We start from the raw sequence: 24,049 nt of genomic DNA on the forward strand, positions 1-24,049 counted from the left end.
AAAAAATCACGCACAATAGACACCGTCGGGGGGCCCAAGAAACAAAATACATATACTCAAAAGTTAATCTGTTCGCACCAAATGTCAGATCTAATGGCTTTTGTCACTGGCAACAAATCATAAAGAAAAAATATTTAAAATTCAGCATTTTTAGCATTATTAATAAGGCACGACAATAAAAAATATGTTCGCCCATTCGCTTTGATCTTTTCGCTAGGTCGTGTGGCTGTCATAAAAAATGAAGGGGAGACAATGAAGATTTATCGCAGACAAATATTTTGCCTTCACAAAAAAGTCACTCTGGCATCTGCATTATGCGTATGGGTTAAGTCTCTAAATTCTTATTTTTCTCACTATTGGGTTGACTTTTGAAAATTATGAAAGTCCTATTTCCTGATATTTTATGATGATTGTAAAAAGAGTCCACACAATATTAATTTTTAGAAAACATATACGATTATAGGCGGTTGACAAATTGTTGGCACAGCTGCTTGTGTTTTAAATAAGCAGTCGGATTTTAGTTAATGACCTCAAACCAATTCGCTTAAGTTGTTTATGGCTTATGGTATGCGACGAAAATAAATTCCACTCGGAGGTGGCCAAGGAAATATAACCATCAGTGTCTATAGAAATATTATGTTCGCATAAATCAAATGCAATCGCGCATAATAAATTGTCATACTTTACTTAACATTGGCCCGGAGTATTTCACAAGAATTGTTTTTTTTTTTTCAAAATAAATTTATTATGAATAATAACAAATGTTCTTTTTCCTCAGATCGCAATATAAACAACTTTGTTTTGTAATTTTAAGAATTATTAAAATTTTGGCAAACAGACTAAATTCCACTTGAAGAATTCGAATGCTTAAATATGACAAATACACGGGCATTAGGAAAATAATTCCTCACAAGAGCAATAAATCAAGTCAAATAAACACATTGTGTTTCATCAAGTCGGTCATAAGCCAAACATTGCTTGGGTTTCCTAAAATAAAAAATCTTATACACTAGAAAACAATAACACAATACATTCGAAATTCGAATAGCTCATAAATAAATCGCTGAAAACTACAACGTACTCAGGGACCCAGCAAAATGAATGTGAAACGAAAAATACAAATTAGAAAAACAAATAAATAAAAATCTTAAGCTATGCGAGCCAGCAGCTATCCAAGTCGAAGGCATTTTAAAAAGTATTTTCAAATTAATTTTTATTAGCAGGCGGCTAATAAACAAAAATAAAACCAACTCAAGCCCCCCACACACTTGGCGTCTTAAGAGAAAATATAAATCTCCCCCATAGAGTGAAGAAAAAGCAAATATTTTTATTAGCATGTCGCGACATATTTCAAGGCACATGCTTAGAATAATGCAGCCAGTCGTCAGTATTTAACAATTTCATTTGGAAAATTTTTTATATGTATTTCTCGCTTTCTCACACTTTGTGTGTCTTTCAATTTAATTTATTAATCGTGCGTGTTCACCCGCAGCACTATATTTGTGGGCGGGTAATGGCCATGCCAACGTCTTGGCTCATTTCAGATCTGTCGTCCTGAGCCACGAAATTAGTAAGAAATTCTTTTTTTCGTGGATTGCTCAATACCCACTCAAATTTATGTGCAAATTAGTCACAAAGAAATGCCTAGTAATATAATATATTGAATAAAATAATTGAAACCCTATCTTGTTAATTTAATCATCTATAAATAAAACAGGATTAAAAACTCAAAATATTCATTGCATTCATTTAATTTTTCAAATATATGGCTCAACCTTCAATTTGAAGTTATTTATGAACTTAATCAGTTGCTAACCAAATCAAGTGCTAATAAAAAAACGACTGAATATAAAATGTCATGAAATTATTAAACAATTTTCATTAATCGATGCCAGATAATGCAATTACGATTAACAAAAAACCCACATACAAATGCAGGCAATAATAACAAAAATTGAAAATTAATTGCGACACAATTTTTTATGGCATTGCGTGCTGACAGATTTATGCCTATTTGTAAAAAAATATTTGCAAGTTGTTTTTTTTTTTTCAATTTGTTTGAAAACGGTTTTTTATTAAAGATACAATCGAGATATGTGTAATGAACTAAATGCTCAAATTACGTCACATTATTATTCATATTTTATATCCAGTGTCAAGTTATTACCGCCCACAACCAATCTACAATTACAATGCCAGACGCCTAACAACAGTCAGGAATTAAGACCTTAACTCTACTTTGAGACTTCCTTTTTAGCAAATATTTTAAAAAGATCTGTATATTAGATAACAAATCATTTGCATATTAAAAACAAACAAAAAATGGTAAAATAAAATAAATTACACATTTTAATAATTTAATGCGCATTTATTTTACACCACCGGCCATTAATATATGTCAAGCTTGTGCATAAATCAGTTTGACAACTAAGCGCTGCCGTTGAGAGGCGGAGAAGCTGAAAAGAAGGCAAGTTAAAAGCAGGGTAGAGGGATACTTACCAATAACTATTATATAGTTTGATGAAGCACCCTGGAATATAAATATATATACTTGATCCGACAGAAACTTCCATGATAAGTGTCACAAATTACTTACCTAGTAATATGCCTTCAAAGCTTAACTTTACAGAATTTTCCTCCCCTCGTAAGCCTCTTAAATATTTGATTTTCTCACAAATATTTGTAGGGTATCAACTAGTTTACATAATTACCTATATGATTGCCTACTTTGCACACAAAGTCTATACAACGTCTGTCATTCATACTCTCGGCTGTCTCGGCACTCGAGACTGTCTGTCAAATGCTGCGATTGATTGATTTATGCATGCATTTAACTTGGTTTTGTGGCTTTTTGTTTTGCTTTCAACAAACTACCAATAAATGTACATATGAAGTTCAAAAAGAATGTCCAAAAATAATTTAGAGACAATATGGCAAAAACGTCTAAGCCACATTTGCATAAGGCTTCCGGCCTCAAAACTTTTGGCAGATGGCAGAAAAAGCCATAAATCCATTAAATGACTGTCTAAGCTGGAAATCAGTTAATTATAAACTATTGTTTATATAAAAACAATTATTTTAAAAGCTAATTTATGTTTTTTATTATTGAAATATAATCTACCCAATAAACAACATTTTTTTATTGAGGTGTTCTCAAAGATCATTAATTATACAGGTACTAATCATACGATACTATACTAATACTTAAACAATCTAAATATCATACTTAGATTAGATTTTTTGTAGTGCTTAAGATTTATTTAAAATTTATAGCTTAAATCTTAAAATTTGGCTTGGGGGCTTGGCACTTAATCATAATCAACTGTCGCAAAAGTTCCAAGCCTACCAATTTCGCGACCTACCTACCAACCCACATTAGTGTCCCGCGATTCTAACAGTTATATCCAGCGGGCCAGCTTGCTGTGCCACTCGGCTGAACTCCCATGAGCCAAAAAAAAAAAAAGCCAAGATGGAAACAAAAAACCAGATACAACAAAAAATGGAGAACTGAGCACATAAATCAAAAACGTTGACGCTATGATTATGGCAGCATGGCGAGCGATAGGTTTTCAGAGGCCTCTGTGAGAGCAGCCCCAAAGAAAATCGTGCGCAGAGGTGTTACGGCTCTGACAGTTATTCTATAAATTATGACAACTGACAGCTACATTTATAAGCCACAACTCTTGCATTTGTGCATAAATAAAATCGTCGACACATGGCCACAACTGAGGCACTGAGCCGCAGCCACAATAATAGAAACAAATGTCTGCTGATTGAGGTCCCAGCTAATTAATTTGACCGCATTAAAAATGTATGCAAAGCAATTAACTTAAATATGGCGATGGTCAGCCAAGATAAACTCAGAGCAGAGCAGAGCTGAGGGTGGGGAAGTTCTCAGTCAGCAATCTTGCAAGAAAACGAATTAATTCTTCACAGGGACAGGTTAGTTTAAACTGTTGTAGGTTTCCTCTTATCGAAGGCATCTGGCCAATTAGCATAATGTCATTTCCAGCTTGCGGGTCGGAGGATCAGGTTAATGGTGTACTTTTGTTGGCAAATAAACTTGCATCGATAAGTGACCAATCCGGGTTAAGTGGATTCTTACTTTAGATTAATGATACAGAGTCATTAGGTCAACTTATTAGTTATTACTTTTTTAAAAAGATTCGAGCCAAATAATCAAAGACATCCAACTTAAGCTCCACCTGCTCACAATAAGCATTACCTATTCTAATGTTTTAATTTGTCTGCTCCATCAGTGACAAATAATAAGCCCCCAACTAAATTTACAAATTCACTTCGCTAGAAACCTGACAAATAAAACCTCAAAAAACAAAATAAACAATGAAATGACATTTACATACGAGTATCTATGAATTAAAGAGGTGACAATCTATTTTGTGGAAACACAAAGCAATTTATAAAAGCTTTTATTATCACAGACCCATTCAAATGCTTGACATAATAAATCGAAGTAAGCTCTTACCGTCCCATAAATTATATCATAAAACCTTTTAAACTTCCTTATTGATTTGCATAGCATTGGCGAATGAATGGTCGGCACTATTGCGTCTCATTTGTTTAAAACTAAACTTAAAATTCTAAAGACATAAAATATAGGTTTAACTGCGAATTACATCGCCAAAAAGCATGACGATCCACAAAAGGTCCAAAACTCAACAGCAATAAAATAATATAATACACATAGTTTTAGTCTATTCCTTTGATCTATCAATGCCGACAATAATGCTTTGAGTTTCGTAAAAAATTATCATAAATTATAAAGCAAAAAAAACTTATTTTTATTAAAAGCCACAATTAAGTTGCGATCATTTTCCACGGATATTAATGGATATTGACAACTTGAACTTCGACATTAGCACAGATAAAATAAATTATAGCCATAGTTCACGTTTAAAGTCGGATTTTAGTCCAATTCCGCTGCTTAAGTGAAAAGGCTGTTGCATAACGCCTTATAAATTATTTATGTCATTTCATATTAATACATTTCAATTTGTCCGAAAACAATTCAGTCAAAAATGCCGCCGCCGGAAAGTGTTTCATTCAACCATAAATTATCACCAAAATGCTGAAACTAAACAAAAATATAATTCAAGCAAATATAAAGAAACGAAAAAGGTCAATCCACACAATTTCACATAAAAATATTTTTGTGAATTTTACGATGCGTGCGCTTTTCGTTGACATTAAATATTGTGTTAATTTAATATTCAAATTTTGTTCAACGAAACGACAAAAACGCCAATAAAATAGCAACGTCGGAATATGAAAAGCTTAAGACCTAATTTATACCCTTTTAAAACGTTGAAACATATATCTGTTGGTATTAGTTTATAAGAGGAATATTTAATAATATTTATTTGGGCGGCTGGGCTTGATGGATGATGGAATAAGTATGTTCATCCTTTCTTGACTATTTTAAACTTAAATAGCTTTCATTATATCCCTTTCTGATTAAAACTGATATTAAAAACTCTTTCATATATTTTTTTGTTTAAACAGGAAGACTATTACTTTTGATACTTCATAAATTTTATAAGTGACCACCCAAATTGACTTAAACCAATTAATCCTTGGCAGAAACACCCAATCATAAACCAGGCAGGAAAAGCCTCCAAGAAAGCGTTATAAACGACTGTCAAACGAATTGATAAGCCAAATAAACTAATCGCTATTACGGATACTGCCGAAGGCATTTTAAACCGATGATTAAAAAGACTAACACGCACAGCCCAAACTAGATCCGACTGGGACCCCCAGACTCGGACCATAACTATCTTTATATGCCGATCCACTCGGGCCACCTCCTCAATGCAATCGACATCCCAGCCATATAACGAGTGCTGAGAATTGGAAAACGTTGACAACCCTGTCGTTGCCATGGCGGTATGTCCTAGACCATTTTATTAACATTTTGCAAATGCCAAAAGTGGACAAAGCGGTCGGACATGGAGATGACAGTGGAGCATGATTGCCCAGCTAATTGGCCAGTGGGCAAGGCAAAATCAAGAGTTGGCTTCACAAACCTGCCTGCCTGCCAGTCTGACGAATGTGGTTCGTGCTTAAGCTTCACTTTTCAAAATTTGGATTAATTAAAATCTTAAAAAATCCAATTAAAATTTAATAGAATTTAACATATCATTCGCAAAATATTTGTGAAATCGATAGAATATATCTTTTGTTATTTTATATTTTATATCAAAATTAAATCATATGTTGTTTTTATGTAAAAATCAAAAAAATATTGTCTACAATCACTTTTTTTTTTACAAAACTATACCCTTTCTAATCACTACTGCCTTGGGAGGAAGCTCTTCTTCCTTATATGCCGTGTTTGGTCTATTAGATTCGATGTGGTAAACAACGGCGTGTCTAGGCCCATCAACAACCTTATGATTTAGACTAAATACACTTAAGTAAATACAATATTCTAAAAAATATAATATTTTAAAACATAAAAAATATTTAAAAATCGTTTTATCTTTTTAAAATACATCTCAGAATCTGAAATATTGAAATAAATACTCCAAAGTATAAGCTCTTTGTAGTTTCCAGTGCATTTGTGGTGTTGGATACCTGGGTGTTAGCCACTTTATTTCCTAGTATCCCGATTTCGTTGGAGCATATGATGACCATGGTAGGTGTATGGGATCGGACTCCGGCTCAGCTTACCTCCATGCCGCTACATGCTTTTCTCTGCCACTCTCTTGGACCTGGCTCTTGGCTCATATTGTTGGTTTGTAACGTTTTTATGATGCCTGGCGGCATGTTAAAATTGAAAAACGCATTTGCGTGATAAATTGCAATATTTAACACACACACACATACCCACACAGTCACACAGGAGGCAGCTATAGCATGTGGTGTCCAGTTGTAATTGCAACAACTGCTGGCCAGGTCTCAGCCGGCTACTCGAGCCTGGATTGGGGATTGGGGCAATGGGGGGGTTTTTCGCCTATTGGAACGGATGGAGGGGCGAAGACAGGTGGCAGGGGCAACCGGCATGAGTTATGGCCACCCGTCATTCTGTAGCTCGTTGTTGAATGTGGCGAAATACGAGCGTATAATGCAAACGCCATTGCATGAGCACACAGATACAGACACACACACACACACACTGTGGCACAAAGGAAAGCAGTTAACATGTTTCTCCTTTGGCTTTTTCTTGTTTTAAGCCGCCACCAGGCAGGCGGCCAGGCAGGCAGGCTAGCAGGCAGGCAGGCAGGCAGTCGGCCTGACGATATGAGTTACATGCCGTGCTTAATGGCATAATTTAAAGCTGCAAATTTTGTCATAAATTTTAAAATTGATTACCACGAGAAGGCAGTTTGGTAGTTTCCATGTTGCAGTTGTTTTTGCTCGTTAGTCGAGCATTGCATGCCGCCTGATGGCTACATTGGCGGCGGCCAGTGTTAAATTTGTGTTAGCCCCACTACCCAGACTCGGGTGTTGGTAAATAAAAATTGCACACGTTTCGTATTCGTTATTTTTTTTTTTTCACTTCTCTGGTGATTTTTCTTCCGAGCTAATCATTTACCATAATTGGGGGATGAGATTGGGGGCTTGGCGGCCCAAGAAATAAAAAATTTCCATGAAAAACATCTTTATATGGTATGGTCATGGTATATGATTATAGATTAAAAGTTTTATAAGGGTTACGAAGTTGATGCGATCTTTGATATTGAGATTTATTAAAGGAATGGTTAAAATAGATTTTAAAGTTTAAATACTCTTTCAGGCCCATGGCCCTTGTAAGCCCAATTAACATTTTTTCAATAAAAATAACTTAATTTTATGGTCTATTAAAATGTTTTCCGGCCCCAACTAACCAACTAATTTCTATAATTATTTAATTTCTTGGTATGGACAAGTAAACAGTAATTACATAAGGTAATGCTTACCCTTATACACGATTTCGCTTTTTTTGCGCTCCACGGCATAAATTGAAAACAAGTACAAGGAGGTGGGTACTAAGAGCCAAGTGAAAGAGTGGAGTTTCTGGTCCAGCCCAGCGATTATTTTACATGCTATAGGCAGGCGGCCCGAACTTCGAGTATCTTGCGAGTGATATAAATGGCTTCATAAAATTTTGTAACCATAATTTTGGGACGAGCAATCCATTGGAGTCGTGCACGACAGAAACCAGATGAGTGGAGTAAATTGTTTTATCAGTGGATTAAAATAACAGTGCTCCTCCCTTCCTCAATGGCCAACAATTAGGAAAGTAAGGGGAAGGGGCCGGGAAGGAGTCATCGCCGGCAGCAAAGTGTGGCCCATTAAGCGCTACATTATAATTAAGGGGAACCAGGCGCGTCGACTACCAACATCAGCAGCAGCTGCCAACGGAAATTGTAGATAAGATTGTAAGACAACTAAGTATAAGTGTGCATCGTATGCGAACACAACATGATAACATCATCAATAGCCGGGCTATTCACAGCGCCTGTGCAATTATTTAAATTATATGCACTGCAACGTTTCTGTTCGTTTAAAATGAAATTAGTGTTATGTTGTTTCTCTCCCCAGTTACACCTTAAAGTCTATAATCAGTCCCGTGGATGCAGCCAACCAAGCCAACCAGCAAGTCCATCTTAATAATTTGTAATGCTTCCCCACCATTCGGGCCAACACCGATGGCCATCATGGCCATCACAGCCATCGCTTTTGGCGGCTCTGCTAATCATTTTTTGATATGGCCGGTAATAATAGATTTTGAAGCCAACCGTTTGTGGGGCATCCGTCCATCCATCTGCCGCTTTATTGGCTGAAAGATAAGATTTTAATGATTTCTTCCCTTTTCACTGCCAGTTATAACCATAATTGATTGGCCGTGCTGGCCGTGCCGCTAAAGAAATGAAGGGCCCTGGCGATGGTGCAAGGTGTGAGCTTGGATAAATGGCAAATAAACACGATACATGGCAGAAAGTGGCATGGGTTTCAAGTGCTAATAACTCTGGAGGACTACAGCTGCTTAAGATTTTCAACAACTTGCATATAATTTGGTTTAATGTATTCATGTAAATACTCTTATGTACCATCAAACGCAATCATAATCCAAAATATATGCACATAATCATTCGGCCTTTCGAGCCGGCTTCCATCCATCGTCAACCTACGTTCCATCATTAAGTCGAACAGACAATTTGTCAAGTGAAACAAGAAAATTTGCATAAAAAACTAACAAACAACTAACATTAGACACACCACAAAAATTTGCATGTCTGACCGACTGAAGTTGGCCAACGAGTCGGCCAAAAACAACAACAACAAGAACAACAGCAACCATTTTGCAAGTCAAGCTACTACCAACAAATAACAATTTTCCAAAACACAAGCCTGGTCAGTGCTGGCCACAATATGGGGTAGGTGATTAGGAAATATACCTAAGAGATACTATTGAAAATAGTTCTTAGAGTTAGCTTATTAGATCTATGTATCTTATATCTTTCTTAAAGTATCTTAATATTATGTTTCTTAAATCTTCTTAAACATTCTGTGAGATCTTCTAGGGTTTACGATCGTTGGATTTTAGATTCTTTGTAAGAGTTTCTTCGTAAGACTTTTGTTAGCCAGGTTTTCCCTAGATCCTTGCCCATTACTGTGCCCAAGAGTGTTGGTAGCACAGAAGCAGCAGCGAAGTGCAATTACCAAAAGCGCGCCACAGAGCCAAGCAGATATCAAAGGAGATCGGCAAAAAGAGGCAAGCAGCCACTCCATGATGTTGAAGCCGTTGTTGTTGTTGCTATCGGTGTTGTTGTTGTTGTTGTTGTGGCCAAACAACATGTGCGTTTGTGTCCGCAACGATTAAGTAAAAACAATTTACACGCCTGCCTGCCAGAAATCGAGAGGGCGGGAACGCAAGAGGCAGGAGCGTGAAAATAAACCCAAAGAGATGAGCTCCATTGAGATAGGTTTTAATAAACTAAAATAAAGAGATACAAATTTTAAAATTATTAAGAAAATAGAACAAAAGTATAAACTGTAAGACATATTACCTCATTTGATTAAACCTCCTTTTAAAGTGCCATCTCTAAGCCAACTTTGGTCGTTGTCACTAAGCCATGGCGTTAATATGCGTCGCACTGGCTTAGCTCGTTGCCCACATTACGACGTTTCACCTTGTTGTTGCTGCCGCTGATGATGCTGCCGCTTCTCCTGTTGCCGTCCGCATGTTAGTGCTTCCTTTTTGGCATCGGCAACATGTCAATTATATCGTATCAAATTAATAATTGTACGCGTCCCATTCCAGCCAGCCAAATGAAGTTGGCTTCAAAGGAGTTTTGGAGCCGGACCTGGATGCCGGATGGGTGCCTGGCTCGCTGGCTGGCTGGTTGGATGGCTGGCTGGCTGCTTGCCACTAATCGTGGCAGACAGGCATGCTGAACTGGCCGCAAATGCAATATATTTAAAGTTGCCTGTCAATTTTAGACGCTGTTAAGCGTTGCTAACACGCCATGTTTGTTGAGAATGCGATATCAACATTGAATATGGGCATAGCCAAGGGAAGAAGACATATATATATCTATATATTATATATATCAGATAGGGACAAATAACTTTCAGATAGGTATGATTTAGGAAGCCTACAATAAGTAGCTTCTTTAATATTCAATCAGTTAGTTGGGCTCATTGTCTATAAAGTACTTAAAGCTCTTATTCTCTTATTACTCTTTATTTTGATATTCATTTTAAATTAAGACGATTTTTGATCACTTAATGCAAATTTATTTGTCTTATATCAAGTCCCCAAAACAAGGTAATGCCAGTAATCAAGCATTTTAGCAGCATTATTGAATCGCGCCAAACAAGACAGCAGCGACAAACTGGTTTAAGCCTTTCTGAGCCTTGTCGTTGTGGTTGCCATTTAGTTGTCCAACCGAACATACAAAAGGTAAGAAAAATCAAAGCCGAAACGGTAATTATCTTTTGACAGCACTTAAGTTGAATTTGGTAATGACAGTCGAGCCAAAGATCGGGCCAAACGGGACGATAAAAGCGGCGCTTTACCCCAAAATGACAGCCGAGGTTAAAGCCCGGCCGATTAAATTGACAGTTTGTCAGGCCGGTATTTTGTATTTCGCGCTGTGTTAAAAAGCGTGTTCAATGTGACTTGGCATAGAGCCGAAAATACAGTGCTATTTGTAACACAAATCTGTTTATTTTGATATCTACGTGACTGAAACGTCTATATCCATACAATATATTATCCAAACTTTACTGATTTTTTAACATTTTTGATATATTTGTGGAACGTTTACAAAAAAAAAGTCTCTTCGAGTTAAAAGCTCTTCGTATACAAGTTTATGAGATTCTTAAAACTAAAAATTATGATAGAACAAGAACAGATACAAGAAATTATAAAATTAATGGAAATATTCTGCCTCTGGAATGTAATACTGGCTTATCATTATAAATACCTCTGGCTCTCTTTCAAGCCTCACTAGTGGCCAGCACGGATTTAAAATAATCGCTGTCCAGTTGCTTGATGTCCTTCGTAAACTTTGTAACCAGCTGGGTCAAGTCCTCCACATTGATATCCGTGTTATTGCCAGCCGTTGATAGCTGTTCAATGGCAACTTGAATCTTCTCCAGCAAGGCCTTGTCCTCCTCTTTCTGCTTGCCGGCATGCTCATCCTCGAACTCGTTGTACACCTCCTGGGCATTCTGGACGACATGCTCGGGAAAACTGGCTAATCGGGCCACTTGAATGCCAAAGCTCTTCTCCATCACCCCTGGACGAACTTGATAAAGCAACGTAAAATTATCGGCATCCGCAACGGCGGCCATATGACAATTCTTGACGGTTGCCAAACTTTCAGCCAGCTTGGTAATCTCATGGAAGTGGGTGGCGAACAAAGTAAAGCACTTGGTCTCCTTGGCCAGGTGCTCTGCTATTGACCAGGCAATGCCGCAGCCCTCGTAGGTGGAGGTGCCACGGCCAAGTTCATCAATGATCACCAACGATTTTTCGGTGGCAGTCTACGAATAAAATTTCAGTCAACTAAAGTTATAATCACAATAATCACACCTACCCTGATTATTCCCGAGGTTTCTATCATTTCAACCATAAAAGTGCTCAGACCCTTGATGATATTATCACTGGCTCCAACGCGTCCCAGGATAGAGTCTACCATAGTGATGGTGGCCGAGCTGCAGGGCACAAAGGCACCCACATGAGCCATCAGCACAGCAGTGCCAACAGAGCGAATATAAGTGCTTTTTCCGCCCATGTTTGGACCAGTTATGATGAACATGTTGCATTTATCTAAGAAATATACAATCAATAAAAACAATAATAATAACCTACCCTAACACTTACCCTTCTTGAACTCCACACTGTTGGCAATGAAGCTGACATGCTCCTGCAGCTCCAGGCAGGGATGACGAACATCCTCAAGAATGAGTTGACCGGCGCCTTCTTCCAACATTTTGGGACGTACATAGGGTGTGGGAGCACTACGGGCCGCAATGGCGAAACTGACCAGACAATCGAGCTGGGCCAGTTCGTTGTTAAGTGATGTGAGCGGAGCAGCATATCCCACAGCCACCTGGATGATCTCTTCAACGATAGAGAGCTGCTGTTCTTCGTAGCGACTGCGGCAGCTGCCAAACTCTTCGGCATAGCTCTCCAACTTGTCTGAGGTGAAGCGAACGCCACCCTTGATCACGTCCACAATGCGATAGTTCTTATTCTTCTTCAGCACTGAATCATCCTTGAGGGTAATGCGGAAATGATGTCCCAGCTTGGCTATATTCTCGAGCTTCACTTGCTGCTTGCCATCCAGATTCAGCTCTTCACTGCACTTTGCCTGCAGTCGCTCCATTTTTGAATACAACTCGTTCATGGTTTGTTGCAACTCCATCAAACGACTGTCGAAAGAAGCCTTCACCAGATACTCGCCCCTTTCGATGGCTTCGAAATCAACCACCTGCTCGACCATTTGCTTGAGACCGGTGAGGTCCTCCAGGAAGCTTTTGAATGGAGCACAAATCATACTCTCCACCGTGGAGTTCTCTAGCTCAAACAATACCTTTAGGATCTTCGGAGTGCGAAGGATAACTTGGTAAATGCGGAAAAGGTCCTGCAATGTGGCCTTCCGACGCATTAACTTTTTGGTGAGCATTAGGATATCGGGTATACGCTTGAGATAATCTAAGCTGAGGGTTTCCAGCGTATCCGGTGCCTCTAACAGGCACTCCACCACGTTGTGCCGGTCGTTGAGGATTTCACGGCGGCGTAGTGGTTGCTTCACCCACTGGCCCATAAGGCGATGACCTTGCGGTGTGCGGCAGTGGTCCAGCACCCCCAGGATACTCTGCCAACGGTATGAAGGCATAGACGGATGAGTTCCCGGCTTGGGCATGATATTTAAAGCAGCTACGGCAGCCGAGTCCAAGTGAACAAAGCTGAAATGAGAATAAAGTTAATATTTGTTCATATACTCTTAGTATTTGAGTCATACCGCTTCAGATCGAGTTGCTTTATTTCGTAATGACCCAAGTTTCCAGGATCGTTGACCAAATCCAAGTACTTAATAGCCACCTTTAGAGCGTCAGAGGCCAACTGCAGTTGCAACTCCTTGAGACCCGTGGCATCTTCCTGTTGGCCTTTGGCGAACCGCAGCAAACGATTCAAATCCTGTATCAGATCGTTGGCACTGCTCTTCTTGGGCACCGTGATCATCACCCCATTCCGTTCTAGTAAAGTTTTCACGGCCGCATATTCGCCATCCAGGCTCGGAAGCAGGCACTCTTTTGGTCCCAGCAATACCACAGTGGCCTCCAATTCCGTGAAGAAATCGTCGTCCAAAAACTCAAGCAACTGGAACTGGCAGTCGTTCTGCTCCACACTGGCCACGCCTACACGGCGCTGGGCTCCGCCCTCCAACTTGACCAACAGCGAGATTATACTGTTGCCCACTAATACCTCTTTGTTGGCAAAGAGTATGTCCTCGAACTGCAACAGGTTTCCCGGTGATCCGCGATACTCCAGCTTCCAATCGGTGGATTGCTTCACAAAGACTTCCACGCGAAGATTCCGCACCAGGAGCAGCTCACGCACGGCCAGCTCAAAATTGTTCTTGGACAAGGAAACAAACTGAAGGGTCTCCTTCTTGTCATCCGGAATAAGGGCTCCAATGTAGGCAGTGGATTTGTACACCACTTTAGCCACCAGCTCGCAGTCATCGCTGCCATGGACGGTATAGCAATCGGAGTGATCAAAGAATCGCACTGTGCTGCTGGGTTTCTGTGAAGGTAATGCATTATAGTTATAAGTGAAAACAAATACATTATTATTTCTTACCTCGCCTAGCTTGGCGTGGGCCTTGATGAAATTGCGACGCGCATTTGTATCTAAAAATAATAATTGTTAATAGCATTCTTTGGGTTCAATAACTTGGCAATTACATACCCATATGCAGCGTCGGTTCCTGCCGGCTTTCGGTTGCTTTGGCCTGCATGGTTGGGGATTACAAATCTTTTAAATAAACAATAAAATTTGGCGCCTGTTTTGCCAAAAAGAATGCGAATTCCCGGTGTAGAGTGACCGGATTAAAGATACTTTGAAATACCACGATAAACGGTCACTCCAGAAAGATACTTAAGAAACGAACTGTTTTAACTGGCCTACATCTTGCAAAGCACTGAAAAAAAATATTAACATCTAAAAAATAACTTATGTTAAGCATTTATAAAACCCCTGTGTTTTTATTTAATTTTATGGAAAAATACTGACTATTTAAACATAATACACTTTGCACCTAAACAGTTATCAGTCTAATATTGCAATACGATTGTTGTTCATGCCGCTCATAGCGCCTTGTCCGCTTTTTTGGGATTCCCCGCCTCCGTATTTTTTAGCTGCACAATGTCCCAGGCTCCGCCGCCACCTCCACCCGTCTTGGAGCAGAGATCGAGGCTTATGATGGCCCCAGAAGCCGGAGCAGCTGCTCGCAGGCAGGTACCCAGAGCCATATTGTAGACGGGGCTGTTGGAGTTGCGGGTGTGACGCCACTGCTGGTCACCGAGCATCTCATGGCACTTGTTTACTGTGACCTGGGCGTCTCCCGACGCCTCCAGGCAGAGCAGCTTGTCCAAAACTATCTCGGCCTTGTCCGTTTCGTACCATAGCTGGCTGGGGATCGGCTTGCAGGGCTGCAGGTGAAGCTGGCTTCCCTTCTTCCAGAAGCCCTTTACTTTCGGACCCGCTACGGCGGCACAGAGTTCCGTTTCGGCCAGGCGCAACTGGTACGAGTCGACATAGGTACGTTTTCGCGAGTGCCAAGGCTGGAAGATGGGTGCTGCAGCCGGTTTCTTGGACTCTTCGCCGGGCACCCGCAGTTCCGGATAGACGTTTTTCAGGTACCAGGAGAAGTCGTGGCATTGAAGGCGCTCCCTAAGTTTCACTCGGACGCTGATGTCTCCGTAGTCGTAATCCTTGGGCACCTTCTCATGCTTGATGTAGTAATCCTTGTAGTCATCCATCCAGACGTGGGCCAATCGCAGTGAGTTCTTTAGCATGGTGTTGGCTCCATCCGGGGAGGAATAGGGACGTCGCTTGCGAAAGATGTGTCCAACTCGGGAGCAGGGGACAATCTTTATGGCACCACCACACTGCCAGGCCCGGAACGAGATCTCAATGTTCTCGCCACCCCAGATGTCCATGGCCATGTCGTATTCGCCAAGATGCTGGAAGTACTTTCGGTTCACTGCAAACAACCCGCCGGCCATTGTGGGGGAACGAAATGGGCCGCGGAAGTCCTCGGGCACCTTGAGCGTGCCCTCTGGAAGATTCTCCCATCGGAAGTGAAGGCCCCAGTTGAATCCTCCACGCACCAAGGGACTGGGTGTGTACTCAAAGGTGTCGGCGTTAATAAGATCTATGACAGGAACTGCTAGAGTGGAGTTTTCCGCTTTAATGAGCCGCAGGAGAGGTTCCAGCCACTGCTGGTTCACTTCGATGTGCGAGTCCAGAAAGACCAGAACATCGCCGACGGCTTCACGGGCTCCAATCACTCTGGAGCGGATTAGGCCTTCTCGCTCCTCGTTTTTAATGTAACGCAGGTTCGGATACTTAAGACGGGCACGCAGGTCCGCATGTAAGTGGAACTCCAGTTCGGGCAAGTCACTGTGGTCGCCCACAAGGATGATTTCCTTTAAGAGGTAACTAGGAGTACGTTCCAACACCGTTTTAATTGACCGCATCAGGGTCATTTTGTGCTCGTTGTAGAAGCACATAACCACGGAGGCATGCGGAAGGTTCTCTCCTTCGGAAGTCTCGCTCCGGTCGCAGACTTTGTGCCGAGTGTCGGGTATGTCCCTGAAGAGCCCAATGTTGTTCGACACCAGTGCATTAAAGGCATGGTGCTTATAGCCAATGTCGCGAATGTACTTGTCCTGCTTGTTGCGCACCACTCCCAAGAGTTCCAGTTTCTCGCCAGGCGAGTCCTTATTCTCAGCTGGGGAGTCCCTGGTGCCATTTCCGCCTTGGCTAGGTGTGCATCCGGTTGTGACCCTGGCTTGAAAGCTTAGCTCCGCCCTTGGGGTGGCGTTCGCCGCGTCGATCTTCCAGCCCGCCGATCGAATGGAGCTCCCCAGACTGTGAGAGTAGAAGAGCAGCGCCAGCAGCCAGACGATGCACACAAGAAGGGTGCCCAGGCTGCAGGACTTGCACAGAAGACGCTTTATTTGCATCATGGGTCCGAGATTCGCTTACGTTGCCCCTTTGGATCGCTATTTCGTCACTGCATGATGGCCGAATAAATTAATTTTAATTTGCATACTGGTAGTCAGTGTTGCATTATCTTGGAATTAACATGTTTTCCAGCACGGTTTTGAGTCTTTGGCCAGTTAGACAACACTCTTGGCGGGTAATTTGAATGGGTTATCGATTTTTATTGGGGGTTTGTATCTTGCAATTCCAAACCTTACTTTTAAATAAAAGAAACAAATTTTTAATTGGTAGGGCTTTATAAATACCGTGGTTTTTTATTTCCTATTGCATTATGCCATTAATACATCGTTAATATTCATATAACATTGATCGTATTCCTCTTCGCACGCGTCTACAACAAATACTCAACAAAAAATGATTCATAAAGGGAGATACAAAAATTCATATATATACAGAGATAGACAGCCAACAGAATAAGTGTTCTGCATAGAACGCACCGACTTAAGGTATTGGACCAAACGAACGAGTGACTTTTTAGGATAAAGAGCAATAAACTTTTAGAAATTTCATAATCAAAACTTTGGTTTCTCTAACGATGCTTGAAAATAACTCTCTCTCTCTAACCAACAATCCTCTTTAATTTACTAATTAGAACGCTTACTCGACATTACAAACGTTTGAAGTGGCTTTGTCGTATTATTGGGGAGGGCTCTTATATATTTTGGTTTGTCTTGTTGCTGTCGCTGCAAATCGCTCACACATTATGCTTAATCGAATCATTCAACTACATACATTGGTTTTAGCTTGGGCTTCGGTAGATTACGAGTCGGCTAAAAATAAAAGTAGATTTTGTATATCTAGGAGTGTGTAAATATAAGGTGCATTCATTTAGCATGAGCACTGATCCTTGGCGCCCGTGGCTTCACTGCTCAGCGATGTCCTCGACGGCTGCGAGGGTCGATGTTGCACTCCCGACTCTGAGGCGTTCAGATCCAGCCGGCCCTCCTGGATATTCTGGTAGATCTTGCGTGCGGTTTCGAGAAATGCCTCCTCCACATTCTGACCTCTGTAATTGACGTAAATCTTTGAAGTCCTGCCTATATTATGGATCGTATACTTACGTCATTGCACTTGCTTCGAGAAACATGAGTCCATTCTCATCGGCAAACTCCTTGGCCTCCTCGTAGGTCACCTCGCGAGTGCTCTCCAGATCGGACTTGTTGCCAATGAGAAAGATCACAGTACTTGGATTTGTGAGATTACGCGTGTCGGTGAGCCAGCTGCTCAGGTGATTGTAAGTGGAGCTGAAACATATACAAAGAATTAGCAATAATCTACAATTAAATTGGCCCTCTCTAACTTACCGCCTGGTTATATCATACACCATCAACGCTCCTGCAGCTCCTCTGTAATAGGACCGTGTCACGGCCCGGAATCTCTCCTGGCCCGCCGTGTCCCAGATCTGTAGCTTTATCTTCTTGTCGTCCACCTCAATGATGCGAGTTCCAAACTCCACGCCAATCGTATGCGGACAATTGGCCATGACTAATCAAGAACAGGGAAAGTTAGTTCTTTGGTTCTATTTTCTGATCAGTTACTCACATTTTTTCTCAGTGAACTGGTGCAGCAGGCAGGACTTGCCCACGCCCATGTCACCGATGATGATGTACTTGAAAATATAGTTGTAGTTGTAAGGCGCTGCAGTCATATTGGGACCTAAAACAATGGATAGTTAGTATATATCGCATTAACTTGGTGTTAGAGTTAGTGTAGAGCCCACATTTTTCTATAAGATAATCGATCCGCTCGTGCAACCGGTTAACCACACTGCGCACTTTACTCATCTTGACATGAACCAACTCCCAGCCCAGGCAATAGTGGTTCTCTTGCACTCTATATCAGGTGCTCATTTGAATGTCCAACGACACGGCCTTATCAACAAACTGTGGCACTGCATTAATTGGTTCTGCGTCGGCAACACAACATTTTGTTCCCCGTTACCCTTTTTTTTTCCAAACTGCCCCCAATATACTTTTTTCTTTTTTTTTTAAGGCATGCTCGTGTTTGAACAGCCGACCAAGTTTGTTTATTTGCGAAGCCGAAAAAAAAGAGTGAAGTTTTTAAGAGTGGTGGGTAAAAACCCTCCAGGGGGAATATCCATACACCACTTGACTGTCGGAGTGCCAGTAAACTTGAAAGCCTTTCATATGGCCGGCTCTCGAGGAGCTTGAAAGGGATTAGGCTCAAGGCCGTGGCGTAATCGTGGGAAGTATACAAATCCAGGCGAGTGTTCCCAGACTAGGGGTTTTAAGCCATTAAGGTAATATTCATTGTATTCTATAGAATTTAAAATCATTCATTGATAAATATTCAGTTATTTACCAATTTTTTTATCATAAAAAATGTATATCACGACTCAGTAGCGTGAGTTGCTGAATTAAAATGATTAGAAATAATAAAAATTGTTAATATTTTTCAATAGAATATCAGAAAGAGAAGAGATCAAGAGCTTTAAATCACTCTCAAGGTTGTTCCGAATCTATTGGATTGTTTTATTGCATTTCAAACTACTTATTCTTATCAATATTTCAAAGACTCATTGGCACCCGACTGGCAGTCTCAGATTAGACTTATCAGTCAAAGACCATGGGCCTTTGGCCAGTGGAGCAATTAATCGCAAGGAGACTGGCTCTTGCGCCAAAGGAATTTGAATCATCCACCCTCCCCTTATTACAGAAAAAAAATCTAGCACAAAGACACCCAAAACGAGCAAAAAGTAATAATGGGGGTCGCATATACATATAACCAGATTGGAGTGCAACAACAAAAATAACAAGAAAAAGATATTTTCATAAAGTTGACATTTTTATACTCTTTATTTTATATTTATACTTAAATTTTGATTATTTTGAAAGGGTATACAACATAAAGATAGTTAATAAAGTAAAAGAGATAACAAAATACTAAAAGACTGTTATGAGGGATCTCATAGCTGATGAACTTCATCCGTAGAGTGTTGTTTTGGTAGCACGAAAATACAAACGAGTTTTAATAACCTTTTGTTTAATTTTCAATTTATTGCAATATAAAGAAAGTGTATACATTTTTGAATTTCCTCCCTTGAGTGAAACTCAAAGTACCCCTTGCAAGAGTATAATGGGGGTGTATACAAACGCAACAAAGGAGGGGAAAGTTTTGTTGGTGAATAGTGGTACCACACAGAATGTTTGATTTGTTTTGTACCTTACACTACATCCCAGATGCATAACTAGTTTTCTTTTTCTGTATAATCGCAGAGCCAAGAATACTTAATTGGCTTAGCGAATATTACTCACCGTTTTTGGTTCGACTCTGATGACGACGGGTGCGGGGGGGAATGTGCAAGTTGCTTTTGGTTGTTATTATTATTGTTAGAGGGGCGGAATAGTTTGCCAATGACGCTTCGATGCAAGTCAAGCGCGGCTCAGTCCTGTGCAATCACACACACAGACTTTAGGGCTCCGAAAACTTTGTTATTGCAATTATTTTTAATTGGCGAGTCGCGATGGAAATCAGTAGACACTTTTCTTTTTGCGTCTTCTTCCTTGACTTTGGACTGTTTGGTCTCACTACGAAAAAAGCCTGGGAGCAGCAACTACCATTTTCCGATACGGTGGCAACGCTCCTGAGCCGCCCTTGGTTATCGGTAGTTATTTGTAACGGAAATTCAAATTATTTCTGTTCAAATATATGCTATAAAAACTTATTGCTTTTAAAAGATTACATTTAAATTGAATTATTTTCATCCATATATATGAAAAAAACCAAAGTCAGTTTTTTATTCAGCTGAATCGTAGATAAATACCAAGTATGGTGTCTCAACCCAAAGCCTGGCCACATTGTTAGAGAAGGCGCACGTGTTGCGGACTCTTCGTTTGTTTATGTTGCAATATTTTTAATATATTGCAGCCAGAATGTTTGTAAACGAAGTCAACGATGTGAAGATCTACAATTTAAGCGCCGGCAAGTCGGTGCCAGATGTAAGTAAGCTGAAAATGTATCTGAGCTGCGGTTTAATTCATCATTTCTTTGCAGTGGCTCACCGACAGGCGGAAGAGGTCTCAGCTGATGAAAAAGGTTGACTCCCGGCGCCAAATAGAGCTCATCCAGGACTTTGACATGCCGGGTGTATGCACTAGCATACGAATGAGTCCCGACCAGCAGTACATACTGGCCACGGGCACCTACAAACCCCGCGTCAAGTGCTTCGAGGTCTCCAACCTGTCCATTAAGTTTGAGCGGTGTTTTGACTCCGAAGTGACCACCTTTGAGGTCATAAGCGACGACTACAGCAAGATGGTCTTCTTGCAGTGCGACCGCTACGTGGAGATCCATGCGGCCCATGGCCGTCATTACAGGCTGAGGATTCCACGTTTCGGGCGAGATATGAAGTTTCACAAACCCAGCTGCGATATGTTTATCGTGGGGGTGGGAAGGGTAATATCAAATGACTTCAGAGAGGAACTTGTTGCTGAAGCCCATCTATCTGCTTACAGGACATCTACCGGCTTAACCTAGAGAGGGGACAGTTTCTACAACCATTCGAAACAGACGCAAGTTGTTTGAACGCTTGCGAAGTGAATCCTGAACACCATCTGCTGGTAGCCGGCACCAAAGAGGGTACAGTGGAAGCTTGGGATCCGCGAACGAAACAGCGTTGCTCCACTCTGGATGTGGCTATACGGCTGCCGGGCGTCAAGGAGTTTCCCTCTGTCACGGCACTTAAATTCCGCAATGGCCTGCATATGGGAGTTGGAACAGCTTCCGGCCATGTTCTCATCTATGATATTCGGGCCAAGCAACCTCTCCTTGTGAAAAATCATCTAAACAAGCTACCTATCAAGCGGCTAGCTTTTAATCCTGCCCAGAATGCGGTTTACAGCTTGGACGAGGCCACTCTGAAACTTTGGGATGAGCAGACGGGGAAACAAATTGCCTATGTGGAGTCCACTACATCGTTCAATGACTTTTGCACTATTCCCGACACGGGTATGTTCTTCCTGGCTCAGGAGGACGTCAAAATGTTAACCTACTACGTGCCAGCGATGGGTCCAGCGCCACGGTGGTGCTCTTTCCTGGATAACCTTACCGAAGAGATCGAGTCCGAAGTTGTTGAGAATGTCTACGATGACTATCAATTTGTCACGGCCAAGGAACTGGCAGAACTCGGTATGGAACACCTCGTGGGCACAAATCTTCTCAAGGGTTACATGCACGGGTAAGAACAAGTGTTTATTTTCTTTAAAGTTCTAAACTAATAGAATTTTTTGTTTAATCTTTCAGTTATTTCATGGATGCACGTTTGTACAACAAAGCCAAGGCTGTGGTGGAACCCTTCGCCTTCGATCGGTTCCGTAAGGATAAAATCCGGCAGGAGATCGAGAGCGAGCGCAAGTCACGTCTGCAGATCGAATCCAAGCTCCCGAAAGTCAACAAAGAATTGGCCCTCAAGATTATGGACGAGCAAGCCAACCCATCGAACAGTGCCAAGCAGCGAAATGTTCCCAATCTGCTGGAGGATTCTCGTTTCAAGGCTATGTTTGAGAATACTGACTTTGCGGTTAACAAGGAGGCTGAGGAGTATCGTCTGTTGGCTCCGGTTTTGAATCGTCTGGACAAGTCGAAGGCAAAGGAGCTGAAGAAGCGAGTGGAAGTGGCTAGGGTAGCGGAATTGCATGAAGAGGAAGCACAGCAGCATGAGGATAGTGACGACGATGAGGATCTGTTTGGTTTCGAGAAGAGTGATGGCGAGAAGGACGATAGCGGAGATGAAGCCTCTTCAGATGATGACGACCGCAAGGAATATGTCAAGGAAATGAAACAAGCCTACAAGCAAGTAAAGCGACAGCGTGAGGACGAGGAGGAGGAGGACGATGACGACGAACAAGATGCCCCCGAAATCACAGCCGCACCCCATACAAACGGAAACGCAGCAAGACCCGCCACAAATGGATCTGGCAATCGCTTTACCATGACCGCTCTAGATCCGCACAAGGGAAGCAGTGCCCTGCAGCAACGCATCAAACAGGCCACTCTGCAGGATCGCGTGCGCGTAATGACCCAACTGGAGGGCCAGGTGACAAACGTGGGTCGCTCCCTCGGCAATCGCCAGATGACATTCGAGGTGAACAAACAAAAGAAGTCGCAGTACCATGCCAAGAAGCGAGAGGCGGAACTAAAGAAGCATCGCGAAGAGCGAAGGAGCATTGTCAGACCCATCAAATCCCTCAGGCTAAAGAAGGTTAACTTTAAGTAGAGACATTTAACGAACTGCAATTAGTTGTGTACATAAATCCTTGTTTTATTAAATGTCTAATTATTCAATGGGCCGACATCGGACTGGGGGTCTTCAATAATATCATCCGGGCCAGGAGGGGGAATGTCATATTCATCCATGGAATCGAATTCCGCTACCCGGATGGGCTCTATACCCACATCTTCGTCGTAGTCTCCTACAGAGATTGTAGAGTCAGAGTTGAATCCACTTTCGGTGTCACTGTCCATCCTGTCCACTTCGCCTTGGGGCACTTCTACTTCTTCTATAGGATTGGTATTTTTTTTTCATTTAACTTAAAATAAACTTATTATAACTAACCAATAAAGAGCTCTCCGTTATCGTGTAGATTCTTCACCAAATGAAGAAGGGCTTCAGTCACAGGACCCGTAACCGGCTGGGGCATCTTTTCGAAATACAATCGGAAAAATAACTCGGAATTGATGAGTTTCAAAGGCTTTTCTGTCTCTGCCGTTTCCGTACAAACCAACCGTGCTGACTGCTCTGCACCCATATTTTTAATATTTTTAGCCTACTAATTGTAACGCAGAAAAAACCTGAAAAATGACAGTTCCTACCCGCCTACTTTGGTTTTCTTTTTCAACCTTAATATTGTGAACGTTTATAAAAAGGTACTCAGTAGGTTCATTCTAGGTATATTTATTTGTATTTTAAATATTATTTTATTTAATTTACATTATAAGTAGATTTGGGTGGAGGTTTAAGTACCAGGGTCATCAATATCCAATATCAATCTCCAAAACTCGAGTTAAAGCCCCCTTGATAGGATGAGGCTAATCAGTAATATACATTTTATGAAGTTGTAGTATTAAGCCCATATTTTTTTCCACATTTCTCCATTGTATCCGACTTATTTTGAATATTAATCTATAGATTTAATTAATTTTTCATATCCTTAAATCTAATTTTTCATTAAATACTCTACCAATAGTATCAATACATCGAATATTTGACGGTGTTATGGACTTAGATCGTACCACCTTCTTCCTTGGAGTCCAGGATTTTCTTAAGATATCTGA

At 41.1% G+C, this 24,049-nt stretch overlaps 5 protein-coding genes across 7 annotated transcripts; 1 reads left to right on the top strand and 4 right to left on the bottom strand.

Moving 5' to 3' along the window:
- Nucleotides 1-11,299: 11,299 nt before the first annotated feature.
- Nucleotides 11,300-14,593, bottom strand: spel1 (DNA mismatch repair protein spel1). Its single transcript, XM_017241647.3, has 6 exons — nucleotides 14,435-14,593; nucleotides 14,327-14,376; nucleotides 13,485-14,269; nucleotides 12,341-13,428; nucleotides 12,054-12,286; nucleotides 11,300-12,000 (listed from the first exon to the last, which is right to left on the bottom strand). Exons 1-6 carry the CDS (start codon nucleotides 14,481-14,483, stop codon nucleotides 11,452-11,454), a joined length of 2,754 nt encoding a protein of 917 aa, XP_017097136.2. The 5' UTR covers nucleotides 14,484-14,593; the 3' UTR covers nucleotides 11,300-11,451.
- A 117-nt stretch (nucleotides 14,594-14,710) lies between these two features.
- Nucleotides 14,711-16,832, bottom strand: Pgant35A (polypeptide N-acetylgalactosaminyltransferase 35A). Its single transcript, XM_017241648.3, has one exon. The coding sequence runs from the start codon at nucleotides 16,717-16,719 to the stop codon at nucleotides 14,833-14,835; it is 1,887 nt and encodes a 628-aa protein (XP_017097137.2). The 5' UTR covers nucleotides 16,720-16,832; the 3' UTR covers nucleotides 14,711-14,832.
- A 141-nt stretch (nucleotides 16,833-16,973) lies between these two features.
- Nucleotides 16,974-20,289, bottom strand: Rab14 (RAS oncogene family member Rab14). 2 transcript variants are annotated; one of them, XM_017241736.3, is made up of 5 exons: nucleotides 20,032-20,289; nucleotides 18,299-18,412; nucleotides 18,061-18,241; nucleotides 17,818-18,000; nucleotides 16,974-17,762 (listed from the first exon to the last, which is right to left on the bottom strand). In XM_017241736.3, the coding sequence occupies exons 2-5, from the start codon at nucleotides 18,402-18,404 to the stop codon at nucleotides 17,585-17,587; spliced, it is 648 nt and encodes a 215-aa protein (XP_017097225.1). In that variant the 5' UTR covers nucleotides 18,405-18,412; nucleotides 20,032-20,289; the 3' UTR covers nucleotides 16,974-17,584. The 2 variants fall into 2 exon arrangements, with proteins under 2 accessions (XP_017097225.1, XP_017097224.2); XM_017241735.3 differs by lacking the exon at nucleotides 20,032-20,289 and adding an exon at nucleotides 18,477-18,766.
- Nucleotides 20,290-20,558: 269 nt separating this feature from the next.
- On the top strand, nucleotides 20,559-23,059 carry l(2)34Fd (lethal (2) 34Fd). Its single transcript, XM_017241747.3, has 4 exons — nucleotides 20,559-20,715; nucleotides 20,771-21,172; nucleotides 21,232-21,953; nucleotides 22,019-23,059. The coding sequence occupies exons 1-4, from the start codon at nucleotides 20,650-20,652 to the stop codon at nucleotides 22,989-22,991; spliced, it is 2,163 nt and encodes a 720-aa protein (XP_017097236.2). The 5' UTR covers nucleotides 20,559-20,649; the 3' UTR covers nucleotides 22,992-23,059.
- Nucleotides 23,012-23,565, bottom strand: LOC108125525 (uncharacterized). 2 transcript variants are annotated; one of them, XM_070277410.1, is made up of 2 exons: nucleotides 23,331-23,565; nucleotides 23,012-23,271 (listed from the first exon to the last, which is right to left on the bottom strand). In XM_070277410.1, exons 1-2 carry the CDS (start codon nucleotides 23,521-23,523, stop codon nucleotides 23,048-23,050), a joined length of 417 nt encoding a protein of 138 aa, XP_070133511.1. In that variant the 5' UTR covers nucleotides 23,524-23,565; the 3' UTR covers nucleotides 23,012-23,047. The 2 variants fall into 2 exon arrangements, with proteins under 2 accessions (XP_070133511.1, XP_017097237.2); XM_017241748.3 differs by having other exon boundaries at nucleotides 23,012-23,274; nucleotides 23,331-23,549.
- Nucleotides 23,566-24,049: the final 484 nt, after the last annotated feature.

The sequence above is a fragment of the Drosophila bipectinata genome, chromosome 2L, assembly GCF_030179905.1.
Source record: "Drosophila bipectinata strain 14024-0381.07 chromosome 2L, DbipHiC1v2, whole genome shotgun sequence".
Lineage (NCBI taxonomy): Eukaryota > Metazoa > Arthropoda > Insecta > Diptera > Drosophilidae > Drosophila > Drosophila bipectinata.

Excerpts from the sequence above, each read along its gene's own strand:
- spel1 (XM_017241647.3), bottom strand. The coding sequence starts at position 14,483 with ATGCAGGCCAAAGCAACCGAAAGCCGGCAGGAACCGACGCTGCATATG. Across the intron at positions 13,429-13,484 it reads AAGCAACTCGATCTGAAGCG|CTTTGTTCACTTGGACTCGG; the intron begins GTATGACTCAAA and ends TTCTCATTTCAG. Across the intron at positions 12,287-12,340 it reads CAGTGTGGAGTTCAAGAAGG|ATAAATGCAACATGTTCATC; the intron begins GTAAGTGTTAGG and ends TATATTTCTTAG.
- Pgant35A (XM_017241648.3), bottom strand. The coding sequence starts at position 16,719 with ATGATGCAAATAAAGCGTCTTCTGTGCAAGTCCTGCAGCCTGGGCACC.
- Rab14 (XM_017241735.3), bottom strand. The coding sequence starts at position 18,540 with ATGAGTAAAGTGCGCAGTGTGGTTAACCGGTTGCACGAGCGGATCGAT. Across the intron at positions 18,413-18,476 it reads CGATTATCTTATAGAAAAAT|GTCCCAATATGACTGCAGCG; the intron begins GTGGGCTCTACA and ends CCATTGTTTTAG. Across the intron at positions 17,763-17,817 it reads CTCGAAGCAAGTGCAATGAC|AGGTCAGAATGTGGAGGAGG; the intron begins GTAAGTATACGA and ends CGTCAATTACAG.
- LOC108125525 (XM_017241748.3), bottom strand. The coding sequence starts at position 23,523 with ATGGGTGCAGAGCAGTCAGCACGGTTGGTTTGTACGGAAACGGCAGAG. Across the intron at positions 23,275-23,330 it reads TAACGGAGAGCTCTTTATTG|AAGAAGTAGAAGTGCCCCAA; the intron begins GTTAGTTATAAT and ends CCAATCCTATAG.